The 14807-nt window shown below is 40.1% G+C and overlaps 1 protein-coding gene across 5 annotated transcripts in view; it reads right to left on the bottom strand.

Moving 5' to 3' along the window:
- Positions 1 to 14807, bottom strand: part of LOC139946899 (tubulin polyglutamylase TTLL5-like) — an 84180-nt gene that overhangs the window by 22445 nt on the left and 46928 nt on the right. For 4 of the 5 annotated variants that reach the window (XM_071944675.1, XM_071944684.1, XM_071944699.1 and 1 more), the window contains one exon: positions 11614 to 11685. The exons of the other annotated variant lie outside the window; for it this stretch is intronic. In XM_071944675.1, the coding sequence (XP_071800776.1) occupies positions 11614 to 11685 (72 nt within the window). The remainder of the gene's footprint in view (positions 1 to 11613; positions 11686 to 14807) is intronic. 5 annotated transcript variants of the gene reach the window in all.

Raw genomic sequence — 14807 nt, 5'->3', positions numbered from 1 at the left:
GTTTTGCTTTTCAGAATCCTCTGCTTGTTAAGCAGCTGTATGAAATGGGACCCTGTTGGTAATCTCTTGAACTGAAACAATGTCATGAACTGGCCTTGACAATGAAAGAGTGACTCATCCACCACGACATGAATGGACCATGAAGAAACAAAAACAAAAGAGAGTTTGTAATGACCATGTGAACGAGGGGAATTGTCCTTGGGAGGTTACACAGAGTGAGATCAGTGCAATGATTTCAATCATTTCCTTCTCGGCAAAGGGAAAGTTATTACGACTTGTTGGAGGGTGACATCACCGACACGCTACTGTTGTACCATGAGGTTCATGCTATACTAGTGTCGTGGGCGAGTGGTTAAGAGCATCGAATTCAAGTTCTGGTGCTAACTCACCGGAGTGTGGGTTCGAATCCCGGTCGTGACACTTGTGTCCTTGAGCAAGATACTTTACTATAGTTGCTTCTCTTCACCCAGGGGTATAAATGGGTACTAGCAAGGGTAGAGGTTGATATTGTGATATTAAGAAACAGTTCAAGGGGCACCAAGGCAATTACAGCAATTGCTCCATTGCCTCCCTGAAGTATTACGCTTGAACAGAACAGCAGAAAACTGGGACAATGACGAACCATGGGGCTTTTTTGGGGTATAACTTGAGGGTGCCAGAAAGAGATATTTTGGTAGAGCGCAGGTTTCTACTTGTTTGGTTGTCTTGAACTAAACTTTGAAGATAAACAGGGGCTACACCATGGATACATCATTGCTTTCCCAACATCAGGCCTAATCATTTCAATAAATCACTCTGTTTCTCCAATATACATACAAACCTAGAGGTTTTCACTTGATCAAGAAAAACCCAACACCTTTATTTGTAAGAAAAACATGTTGATGTTTACAACTAAAAAAACATACATAGACCCCTTTACAAAACACGGAACAATCAATGCGCCTTTACCTTTTCCCTCTTTTTGGATTGTCCATTCCTTTGTGTACATTTTGACTTGCAAGTTTACTCCCAAAATGGTGGACAGGATGGGCATTTATAGGCTTGTTGCGTTTCTCCTGGGGGTCTTTAGAGTTTATATATATTAACAGTCCATCATTAAGATCGACTGCATTATTCAACACAAGTATAAGCTCACAGGCAGATTTGAGATAAAATATGCCAACTCATACAGTTACAAACATAGCAGCACCTGCCAAAGTGATTCACAAACAAAAAAACCTCACATCTCCACACTCTTATATTGTACCTTCAATAGAGTAACAAATTTCTTGATCTTTTGGGTGGGACAACAACAATGTGCCAAGGGGAGGGAATCCATAGCAACATGAGGGATTCAAAGAGGAAGTCGGGCATCACCACTAGCCACTAATAATACCACCACGGTGACCACAATGAATAAGCGTTGACTACTCGCTCATATCCTGAGCTTCAGGCGTCAAGGCCAGGGCAAAATGTGGGATTCCGTCCAAATGTGAAACCAAAACACAAATGTGTGTTTCTTTAAAGACAGTGGACACTATTGTTAATTACTCAAAATAATTATTAGCATAAAACCTTTCTCGATGACGAGTAATGGGGAGAGGTTGATGGTATAAAACATTGTGAGAAACGGCTCCCTCTGAAGTGCCATAGTTTTGAGAAAGAAGTAATTTTCCACAAATTTGATTTTGAGACCTCAGATTTGAGACCTCAAATCAACCATCTAAACACACACAACGTTGTGTGACAAGGGTGTTTTTTCTTTCATTATTATCTCGCAACTTTGACGACCAATTGAGCTCAAATTTTTACAGGTTTGTTATTTTATGCTTATATTGAGATACACCAACTGTGAAGGCTAGTCTTTGACAATTACTAATAGTGTCCACTGCCTTTAACACATGCTAAAGGGTGATGTGCTATAGTGCAGTTACATCACTGGTGTGGACAAGGCGTTAACGCCTGTGGCCAAATGTGGGATTCTGTTCAAGTTTAAACAAAAGTAAATCCGAGCCAACAAAGAAGTCATGGTAATCAAAATGTAGTTCGTTTAAAGTACAAATGCATTGTTTAACCCTCGCTGTAGGGTGATGTGCCGTAGGGCAGTTACATCATGTGGACAACCAAAACATTGTATCTGAGATATTTATATTGACATCATCAAGTATTTGTGATTTGTGGATTGAAAATTTCCAACATCAAGTGATGCAACTGACTGGCTTAATTTCCTTTTGCTGACCATTTTTTCTGCTCAGCAAAAATAAGCAGTAAAATAGGTAAAGACATGACATGGTATTTTGTCTAGTAACTTTATTCTGGTATAAAGCAAAATTATTTTGCACTTGCCTACTTGTGCTTAAAGACACTGGACACTACTGGTAATTTCAAAGACCAGTCTTCTCACTTGTATCTCAACATATACATGTACATAAAAAAACAAACCTGTAAAAATTTGAACTCAATTGGTGTTCAAAGCTGCGAGATAAAAACGGAAGAAAAAACACTCTCGTCACACGAAGTTGTGTGCTTTCAGATGCTTGATTTTTGAACCTCAAAATCTAATTCTGAGGTCTTGAAATCAAATTCGTGGAAAATTACCTCTTTCTCGAAAACTACGTTACTTCAGAGAGAGCCGTTTCTCACAACATTTTATACTATCAACCTCTCCCCATTACTCATTACCAAGTAAGGTGTAATGCTAATTATTATTTTAAGTAATACCCAATAGTGTCCACTGCCTTTAAGCACCTCTTAAAAAACTGGGCCCTAAGTGTTCCTACAGTAAAAAAAACAAAAACAAAAACATTATAAGTAACTGTACTTTTGTATAATGCTACTATAGAGAAAGGTACATGTGTAAAAGACAGCCACAGATGCTGTACAGTATGTATATTCATCAAACTAATTATTGTACAAGCCATAAACAGGCATGATATTTGGTTCTTGGAAAAAAAGTAGGAACATTTTACCGAGTACAAAGGCTGACCTACATGTACACATGGTGCATGCTTTAACAGACTTTTCAGGTTTTTTTTTTTTTTAAATTCAAGGAAAAAAATAATAATCAGAAATCAGATTAAAGTAGGACGAATATCATGCCTGCATAAACAACTACGAAGTAACTCTCTAAACTGAAGATAAGAAACCCAACAAGATATCAAACTCTTGAGCCTCCAAGCATTTCGGAAATCAAGTATGAGAAGATTCATTCAGGTCTAAACACAAATATTTATGTCAGCCACTTTAGCCTTGACTACAAGTCAAGTCAAAGAAATGAAATTACGAGAGAGGGTTTATGCAGCCCGTATGACCATAGAGAAAGGACCATGACAAGAGGAGGGCATTGCACTTTGGGGGTCGTGGGACTAAAATGGTCCTCTGGAGGGGTCAGTCCAGGGTCAGTCAGGGGGGGGGGGGGGGTAGTGAGATGGTGTATTGAGCTGACCACATGCAATTGTCATCTTCTTTTAAAATAGAACAATTTCTTTTAAATACAAGTGATTTTTCAAAAAGGAAAGACTGACCGATTCTTTTAGAAGTTTTCATTTGAGTTCTTTTCAACCCTTGCAGCATCGATTATATCCGCCCAAGGTTTTGTGCCGTGTTTTGGCAGGACCGATTAAGTCGGCTGTAATTGCAACCCATTTGTGTTGGTTACAACACACCTCGCGACCTTAAAATGACCTTTGTGAAAGTTCTAGTTGTGACCAAAATAAAGTCAGCTTGAAAAACTTGCGTATGACTTGACTGCAGTCGACATTTCTAGAAGTTTTATTGGTAATTTAAGACAACAACAAAACACAGAAATGAAATGGCACGACATCCTGAACTAAATACAGGACATTGCCCGGGTTAAGTTAGATTCATGACATTCTAGGTTACAAAATAGTTTTGCAACTTTTTTGAAGTGGGGTCAAACTAGTAAAAGCTCCTTTAAAGCCATTGGACCCTTTCGATACAGAAACAAACAAAAAAAGTTCACAGATTTACAAATAATTTACAGGGTTTACAGAAGGTAATGGTGAAAGACTTCTCTTGAAATATTAGTCCATGAAATGCTTTACTTTTTGAGAAAACAGTAAAACAATATAAATTCTCGTTAGCGAGAATTACGGATTTGTTATAAACACATGTCATGACACGGCGAAACGCGCAAAAACAGGAGTGGGTTTTCCCGTTATTTTCTCCCGACTCCGATGTCCGATTGAGCCTAAATTTCCACAGGATTGTTAATTTATATATAAGTTGTGATACACGAAGTGTGGGACTTGGACAATACTGTTTACCGAAAGTGTATAATGGCTTTAAGTACAATTGATATCAGCAGAAGCCACAACCACAATGATAAACATATCTCCAATATCTACAGATAAATATCTCTAATGACAACATGAATAAAACAAGAAGGCTTTATCAAATTTTGTAAAACTACATAACTTCCACAATAATATGCTACTGATATTAAGCTCTGGACCAAAAAGGATGAGCACTCTAAACCACATGCTACAAATCCAAAAAGTTTCTTGAAAACTTGGCTATTGAAACTATTACAGTTTGCCGAGATCAAGAATGAAGCCGATTTTACAGCCTTGTTGTTGAGACAAAAAAAATGTTATGAAGAATACTCAGGGAAAAAAAGTCTAGTTGAGATCAGTTTGGATTGTGCTCCATCCATGGCTTTTGTCTGCAACTGTGGTTGGGGATCTTGGATGGGTGGGGTTGCGGGTTGCAGAAGGGGTAGGGGAGGGGAGAGGGTAGGGGATAAGCTCTGCCCCATTCTTCTGGGAGACACTGCCGCTCATTTGATCTTATGTCAAGTACCTTTAATTCCTTCTTAGGGTGGGTAGGAGGGATTGGGGTGCCTCGCTAACATTTTCCGGAGACAACCTAAAGATGTATGGCTTCCTGTATCATTAAATGCCAAATGTGACAATTCTGTGTGGCAGTTTTACAGTAGCTTGCTATGTGTAGGTGCCACTGTCTTTCTCTCTATCTCTACCCCTATCGTTTGCTTCCAGACGGTTCTCCTTCTCGTCCATCAATCAATTAAGGCTCAAGCTCCCCCACCCCCCTCGATAACCGCATGGAGGAGCCTCTCGCCATGCCCCCAAAATAGATCCATATCTTTAGACCAAACCAGAGATGGTTGCGATAAGTGGTTAGGTGGCTACTAGGTGGACAGCTTGGCTGATTATCAGTGAATCATTGAGGGACCTATAAGGTCATCAAATCCCTGGGTTGCTCCGCCAGGAAGGATGGGGTTGTGAATACATGATGTTAACGTCAGCGTGGCTTGGCTCCGGTATGAGAAAGACACAACGACACACACAGTCTGACGAGTCCAAATAAAAAAACGTTGCCACAATGACGTGTGCAGATCCGGTAAGGTAGTTCCGCAAATCCCAATGTGACGTCACATTGACGTTATATTTTTCTGGGCCAGACACCAGTTTTAGTTGATGTACAATGAGTCATAGTGGGTATGTACATGTAGGTCCCTAGATCCTAAACACTCGGCACTCTCCTCTCGCCCCCCCCCCTACCACCCTCTCCCCCCAACATCAATATAACCCCTTTACATTTTATGAACCTGATTTGTTAAACTAGACTCATACTTATCCTTTTCTATGCTCTGATTTCCACAAATGGCTGGACCCATCTGAGACATCTTTGAATGTTGTAAACAGTCAACAGCAATAAAATTGAGAACTAGACATGCTCTTGTACATTTATCTCGTAGGCCTAAATGTACTCACACAAATAGCAAATAAGGGATACACTCATGTTCATTCTTGGTTTTCATACAAGTACAAGTGTACTATCGATCAATGTGAGCAACATTGAGCAGCGACAGTATTCTTCAGTGGATAGGAATGACCTGTGAATAATGCATACCAGGGCCGTCTTAAATGTTGGGATAATTAGCGTCCTATTAGCCCCTTGCCGATGTCTTGAAACATCGTGGGTACATTGCTCTCAAATTAGGGAACTGTTTTGTCTCCCCTTTGAAGGTAAAAGGCTGAGAATGATGAATGCATAGTGCTGCGTGAGTGATCTTGTGCCGGTCCGGAAAGCAGCATGTATCATATACTTTAGCAACGTAGAGAGAGGTATAGAGAATTTGTGTCTCCACAGTCGTAATGAATGACTGTGAATGTATAATCGCCGCTGGAGTGGGCTGCTAGCTGCTAGTTGGAGAGAGCTGCCAGCCGCCAGTCGGGGCTGCCAGCCGCTAGTCGGGGCAGCCAGCCGCAGTAGGTTTCATGCCAAAAAGTGGGTTTGTGGTTTTACGGCCTTCAATCGACAGAGTGTGGGGGTTTTCAATCTTGACCATGACTCGCGAATGAGGTTTTGGTACCTTGGGTGAGTGAGATAACCATAATGATTGCTTCCCTGCACCTGGGAGTGGATTCTATGTGTGGTCTACACTGTGTTTTAGTCACTGTGCATTAGGGCTGCATAGCCTTCACTCTAACTCTGTCAGGCCTTGAACTTCGCTCTTGAAGAGCTATAACTAATATCCTCTGGTAAGGGGCAATTCTTTGAGGGAAAATGTCAATTTGTATTAGAACTTTCCAAAGGGCACCACAGCAAAAGCACAGGGCACCACTGGAAATGGTGTGGGTCTTGTGGGTTATTTTGAGGACTGCTCCGTGTAGTCACACATAATGGCAATATATGTACAGTTCTTGTTTACAAGGCATTGCATTCATACACAAAAATACATCCAATCGCTGAACCAATCACCAATTCCCAAGATAGTCTGCCAAGTTAATAATGCTTATTTAGCACTTAAGGATAACAAATTTTCATAACATTTGTTTACTTCAACCCTCCCCCTTCAAAGTCTACAAGTCGCCCCCCCCCCCTTCTCTCTCTTTGTGCACCTCACCCTAAGCTGAGGTCAAAACGTGTGTGTGGCATTATCAATAAGCCAACAACTTCACCACCAGAACTTCTCCTTGGATGATGCCATGAAAGAAAATTCCCCCGGCTGGTGAGCCCAGATGGTACAGTGATCTATATAGTCCAGGGCTGCTAGGCATCTGGGTGGGTGAAAGGTGATGGCCAGATCCAGGTGGGCCTAGACATCTCAATTTTTTTTCTTCTTCTTCCGTGAGTTGAAAGGTAGGAACCTCATTGGTCAAGAAGGATGGAACAGCCGAGGCAGGCGGCTCGGAGGTATCGCTGCATCTCAAGGCACCTCATATGGGGAATTATTCCGCAGTAGTTTTCAAATGATGTCAGACTCGCAAGATCAAAACTAATTTCTCAAAAATTACAGCATTTCAGAATCAAATGTTTAAAGGTAAATTATCCACCATGACCATCTTTATACCAAGTAAGTTATGCGTGAATATATTAACATTGAAGGTACATGTACATGCAGTTGTAGCCAACTTAAAGACTAACCAATTACATTAAAAAAAATGCATGAGCTTTCGTAGTCAACAACTTCTTCATCAGACGCAAATGTGAATATCGAAATCATCAATCTTATCCAAGTTACGCACACCCTTTAAAATAATCCCGATGCCATAATGTCATGGACGAAAAATAAAGATTTTGACAGGAGAAAGTGCGAGGATGAAGAACTTGAAACTTAAGGCAGGTGAAGATTCTTCCCAATTGACCTCCGCGCACTGATGAGGATTTGTCTTCTCCCTGTTTAAGTTTTTTTCTTCCTAGAGTCAGTTTGAATTATGCCATCTGAGACTTACTTGCAGAATATTATCAAAGATTAGAAGAACTAATCCTAGAAATCAAAGGGAGGTTGTGCTTGGGATGGATGGTTAGTAAAAGGAAGGCAGTTTATTGTTTTGTTGAACGAACTCTACAACAGTTTGTGTTCAACGACTTGCAAAGTTGAAAATGATAAATTTTGTTCTAAATCAGTTGGTCAAGGCAGTTGTGAAGAGCATCTGCAGACTAGATTGTCAAAAAAGCATTCCTCGTCCCTGTCACTGCATGCATAATTTACGTTCATTGTGCAGAGTGTATGTTAGCACATTGTGTTGCACTTATTCCTTTATTGCACTACATGTACATAACAATGCACATATGTAAGTTTTCCCTACTAAAAAAAAAAAGAAAACTTTGCCATCCCAATCTTAACAGCTTTCTTCAGAAGTGATACATAGCAGTGAGCAAAGTTTAGTTTTTAAAACTCTTTTTAAAGCTGAACCATGAAGCTATTGCACTTAACAGAACATCCTATGGGGATACAACCAACCCAATAATATAGCTTAACCTGTTCACCATTCAGACGTCCACATATTTCCCCCCTTTTGATTTCTTTCACCTCAACTTTCCCCAGTGATCTACAACCTGTCCTCTTCCATTTCCACTAATCTCCATTCTGCGGGGTCCCAGACTAAACTGCAAATGTTAGTCTTTTTAGCCCACAACTTCGGACTAAGTCTGCTCTTATGAAACAGGGTATTAAAGAGTGATTTACTCAGACCAGAATAACATGTGTAGCAACGGTCCCCGAGGAGGGATTGGTGGGGCGCATTGGGGAACAAGATCATTGGCAAAACGGTCCCAGAGAAAAACAGAGCCGTGGATTTGAGGGTGGAAACCTCTGAACGATTTAGCAGCTCCCTGTCTTTGTTTCTGACTTTGATTTTTGTATCCCTCCCTCCAGGCTATATTGTTTGTGAAATGTACACGGCTAAAGAAATTCTCAGCTTTCTACAGTCTCTCATCCGACCATAGTTGGTTAGCTCTTACATTCCATGGAATGAAAGCTACAATGTATCAACAAGTTTAAACCACAACCCAACAAGTGCTTACTCTATGGGACATGCAATCCTTAGGGAGGCAGTGCAGTGCTCACTGTGGCACCAACGTGCCCAGCTCTCTCATAAAGACCGGAACAATACTCTAAATCCGTTATTAATTGTCCGAGAAGACTTTCAATACAATCTGATCCCTGGTTAAGTCCGACTGAACGGAACACTCTCAGAAAACCTATGCTAATTTAGGCATTGATCATGGACGTTTGAAACATTGATTTGCAGGCAATGATTGAATGATTCTGGGGGAATCAAGACACATCCGTTATCATCCCAAGACAAAGTCATGGAAACTTCATTAGACCTTAAGGAATGCGTCCGGGGTCTTGTAAAAGTCTTTCAACAAGAAAGCAACACTCGACGTGAGAATTAAAAATATTAATTCTAACACTCGGAGGAATTCACACTTCCGTAATGAATTTCCTCCCCCAATAATTTGCAAACAACATGGTTTTCCTAAGTGGTTTCGGCATTAAGTGGCAGTGTATATGGCTGTGATTTAAACATTGCATACAATGGAGATGCTATGGGATCTGTGCCTCCTGCAGTTCAGAATAGCCTGGAGATGCATCACCTTTATATTCATGAGCACAGTCACTTTTTCTCCAGCAAAAGGGCTCTACGGTACCAGCAAAATGACAGATTGTGCAAAGAAGTAGACCAGATTTCACAAAGAGTTAAGACTAGTCTCATCTCCAGTTTGGACGAGTTACTCGTCTTAACTTAGGACTAGCTTTAAGTTTTTAATATCAACTACTAGATCTAACTGTGAAATCGACCCCTGGGCCCACTTTTAAGTATGGACTAAACCGATTCTTGGCGTGATATCCCAAAATGAGACTTTGTGGAGAATCAACGTAAAAGAGAGAGGCAGAAGCAAGGGATACTCTACATGTACATGTTGCTGCCGTAACTATATGTACTTCAAGTTGTATCTGGCTGGGCAGTTACTTGAAAATTTGTCAAACCACAGCCGGCCGGCCCGCTATAGGTGTACAAAAAAGTCTGGTTCCGGTTCCCACAAGACCCACCCCAAATTCTTCTAAAGTTCCAAAAGGCCACTGTATTTGCCCAAGGTCAAAGGAGGGTTACTGGGCGAGCCCCTTTGGAGATGCTGATAAGTCTCCAAGTGAAACAAGCCACATATTTCAAGCCAAGTGACAACTTCAACATGCGGTTCAAGTCAGGCCAGGCTATTAAATACAATCCGGCACTAATTCCTCAGAACCATAAATGACAACTGGCAATTCCTTAGTGTATTTCTATGTCATGGTTAAAGGCATAAATTAACACAGGGTTTTTCTGCTCATTCAGATCTCCTGTCGATTAGATTTGCTGTGTGCAGCTGTCAACTCTCAAGGTCTTCTGTGAATTAAATTTTTGTGAATTTCTTATGTCAATTTCTATATCTGAAATATGTTTTTCCCCTGTAATATTTATTGTTTAAAACAGTTGAATTTTACTGAGGAGTTAGAAAGTGGCTGTGGATGGAAAATCCAATATTAGTCACCTAAATATTAGTCTACTCTGGATGCAGGGTTTTTGTCTTAGTAATAATTCATAATGAACATATAGGTGTAGGAGTTAAGACAAAAAATTGTGTGCATGCAGCACATTTTTTACACACAAAACGATCATTAATAATATGGAGTATGCTGTAAGGAGCACATTGATTGGATGTTTGGTTTTTCTTGCAAAGGATAGTCATAAAAAAATGTTGTCCAATGGACATCGTTCTTTTATCAGCATTTGGGAAATTCTACCATCTACAATAATGACACCACTCTGATGGATCTCTGACTGGCTGTTTTATATATACCATGGTCCAATGCGGATAAAAAAAAAACACATTAGGATATTAGTGATGCACGCTGTGCTCTGTTGACTGGAGACTCTGCTGAATTCCAATGTGATTAAAAGTTTTCTGAACTATGAACCCTGTTAGTCCCATCATACTACAGGCTTTCATGTTGGCATTAAACACAGACAGTGATATCATCTTTCATATTTTGATTACTCCATATAAATGTACAGACTAAACAATTGTAATATGTCAGAGATTGGCTGTTGTCGCATGTCAGCTAGGCGTTTAATATCCCCCATGTGGGAGTTTGCCACGTTCTCTAAACAGGAAGATCATCTAAACAAACAACAATTTAATTGCTCAAACCACTGAAGCGTTGCTGTCGATATTGTCTCGGAGCCTTAGGTTAAATGAAAATCAGTTGATTAGTTGTTCCTGATGGGGAAAGGTTAACAAAATCACACCATGCTTGTTAGGTACAGAGTGCATCTACATGTTCATCAAGTTAAAATACTACGTGATGTTACGGATATACAAATACGAGACAGCAGCAGCCAATTTTACGAAAGATAACTTGGGCAACCTCGTAAAGTGTTGTTAAATCGCCTGCAGGTTAACATGCTCAGTGACTAAACTGTGTGAGAGTGACTTGGGTGCAAAGATTCAACAACAACACAATTGGTTATAATTACTGATTAACTCACAGAAGATCTATGTATACAAGTTAGAGAAGAAAATGTGTCAACATTTATTATTGATCAAATAATATTTGCAATAATTATCATCAATGCTCTCCACTGATCAGTTTTCTTTCTTTTTTTATGTGAGTGTGCATTTCTAACAAATGTGCACTCCAAGTTTCATCATGGTTGGCTCTTTTGAAAACCAAGTCCCTTTAAGTCATCGATTGAACCTCCGCTGGATACAGCTTGTTATCTAAACGTGTCGTGCGAGACGGGCTAGTGCATGCTACAGTGTAGTTAGTCATTAGTGATACTTTTTTTTATTCACAGCAAAAATTTGGATGTCTACCTATCTCGCCGCCGGGCGGTTCCCTGCGCACATACGCTGACACTGGTCTGTTCATCGTGATCAGGTTACTACCTAAAGGGGGGTTTCACAGGAAATACACATCAGATCAGCATGACAAGTTGGAAATAATAAAAGGTAAATCAGACGCTGTTGATGACGGAGGCCACAATGCCTTCATGGTGTAGCTGGGTCGCAGTCACTCCCCTCCTCCTATAACCCACAAATGTCCGTCTTCAACATGAACACATTTACAAACTGAGGGTTGCAATGATCAGATGATAATGTACCTCTACAGGTTTACTTCGCTTGGTCAACAAGTAGCCTAGACAAGTTTGGGATTTAAAGGAACTGGTTTAAAAAAGTTCAATACAAAATTGTTCAGGGGGTACAGAGGAACAATGATTACAGATTGGAGACATTAATTTGTCTGACATTTAAATGGTGAAATATAAGAAATGAAATAATCTTGATGAACATCCATTTATAGGTATGCACTGGAGTATTGCTCTCAACCAACGCTGTTCAAAAATCATTCTTTCCACAGCAGAAAATAACAACTACAGAGAGGAAGGGATGGGGTAGAGGTGGGCGAGGGGACAGGGAGATCTGGGGACAACTCAGTCGAAACATCATTGATCGAGGCCACCACAGAAGAGGTTGGACACAACAGATTAATGGAACACGTTGCCTTGGATCGGACGAGTTGGCCTATAAAAAGCATTTGTAACCGTTTTTTATAATTAATGCATGGTTGGAAAGATGTTTTAAAAGTAGAATACAATGATCCACACAAGTTTGCCTCGAAATTGCGTGGTTTTCCTTTTACTGTGCAAACTAACACGGTCTGCCATTTATGGGAGTCAAAAATTTGACTCCCATAAATGGCCGACCGTGTTAGTCGACGAGGTAAAAGGAAAACCGTGCAATTTCGAGGCATGTTTGTGTGGATCATTGTATTCTACTTTTATAACATCTTTCTACCCATATGAATTTTGTAAAAAACCTGATTACAAACGCTTTTCAAAGACCAACTCGACCGATCCGAGGCAACGTGTTCCTTTAATGGTTTGTTATCTCTGGTTTGTTGGGACCAGTGGCGTAAGGGACCAGTGGCATACCCATTTTTTTCATTTAGCTGCAACCCCCCCCCCCCCCACCATCGTCCCTTGTATTGAACTAACAAGAATAGCAGAAACTCAACTCCACTTTCCTTTGTAAGCGACACTTACATCAAGAGGTAAAGAAATGGCAACTGAAACTGCAACTTCAATATTGTTTAAAAACAGGAAGTGCTGATAATCTTCTTAAAAAACAAAAACATCTTATTTGTCTCAAGAAATGTTCCAGGTTGCAATGGGGCTTGGACTTCCCCCCGAACAACCCCAAAATGTTGCAAGAGAAAGAGCCATGGGGTGATGTAAACCAAATCATTTTCCGACTGACCACCACCCGCCGACATTCAGCCAACAATTTCAAAGAAATCAATGTTGATGTACTTTCACAATTAAAGTACAATCTAATTCACAGTGCGCATGTACAGTATGTACTCATGGCCACTTGAGGAAGGAAGGGTTTTATTGGTTAAAGAGAGACAACACAAGTTCTTGTACTGTGTAGCTGTTACAACCAAGTTCACCTTAATATTATACTGTTGTTATTACCCATATACATGTACACCGATGTGCGTGAGCACTGTATACTCAGTACTCAGAGAAATATCATGCCTGTTATAATGGCACGAGAAACTCGGTTTTAATATCCCCTCAATCACATCCCAATCAGGAGCTCAGGAACTGAAATCCAGTTTCCTCATTCTCGTGGAAGATTCTAGGTACTTAAGGCATCGACGACGTAACGTTTTCTCTGGGATTCGGTTAAAATAGGAAGTGGGGAGAGGCTGCTGCACTTTAAGGAAGTTATTCGCTTACATGGCGCGACAAACATTGTCAAATTATGGTTACATCATAATAACAAATTCAATAGTGTTACCTCAAATTAAAAGTCCCTGCAAAATGAAACAATTGCTGCAACTTATTTAACAAATACCCCCCCCCCCCCCCCCCGCCCAACCGCAACCTGCTATTATTTTGTTTATTTAAGTATATTTTCCTTGTTTGTTTTCTTTTCCAGAAGGGGTGATGTTATCAAAAACATTTTATGTGTAGGCCCTGTGTTTGTAACAGGCCATGGGTAAATCCAAAGTGTTGTTGTGACTTTCTTGTGAAAACCGAAAAGTCCCATGATATCATTAGAGAAGCATGTTCTGGAAATTTTCAAAGGTATGTTGTAATGTCACCAGAGAAGAAGTTTTTCCATGACATCACTCTGAAGATCCAATACCAATGTATGGGATGTCACCTCTCAATGACTCCTGCTTATTAACAAACCTATTAAGTTGATAATCTGAAGGGAGAGCCCATTTTTAAGACACACATTTTGTGAAAAAGGGGTGACTGTTAGAAATGAGAAACAGCAGGGGACAAACTTAGTCCAGACTCATAAAAGCCAGCAGAAAGCAAAAAAAAAAAAAAACGTCATATCATTAGAGAGGTACATGTACGTTGCTGGAAATATTTCAAGGGAATGTTGTAATGTCACTAGTGAAGGAGTGTTCCATGACATCATTCTAAAGAGGCAACACCAATAGATGGGATGTCATCAATGAAACCTTATCCCTAACAATGAATGAGCTAAAATTTGTTTTAAGGGAGAGCCCAGTTTCAGTTTCAAGACAAACATTTTGTGAAAAGAAAGAAGCTGACTGTTAGAAATGAGGAACAACGCAAGGGAACAGGCTGAGCCCAGACTCTTTGTGTACATCAAGCTAACCCTTGATTTCACAATGACTACAATAAGTATTGCCGTCTACATGTAGTTACTGAATCACAATTTATTGAATTGTGCAATTCTTAATCAGAGAAGTTAAAACCATTGTATGGGAGAGATTGGCTTTATTGCCAGAGGAATTCAAATTTAAACGGTGACTTGTGACTAAGCAAGTCGTTGTACCAGATACTATTGAAACCTAATTTGCAAGTTGCCTATCCAACCAATTTGAATCAAAGCCTTTTTGATTTGCATCTAGGGTACCTGATAATGAGTGTACTCATTGGACAAAGCCTTTTATTGATGAAATGAGTCATTTTACGGGTTCGGTAGCAGAGAATTTTTGCATGTGCGTGCGTGTGCATACT

Source organism: Asterias amurensis, chromosome 1 (genome assembly GCF_032118995.1).
Source record: "Asterias amurensis chromosome 1, ASM3211899v1".
Lineage (NCBI taxonomy): Eukaryota > Metazoa > Echinodermata > Asteroidea > Forcipulatida > Asteriidae > Asterias > Asterias amurensis.
Note: the sequence above shows the minus strand (reverse complement) of the source record. Positions and strands in the feature narration are given on the sequence as shown.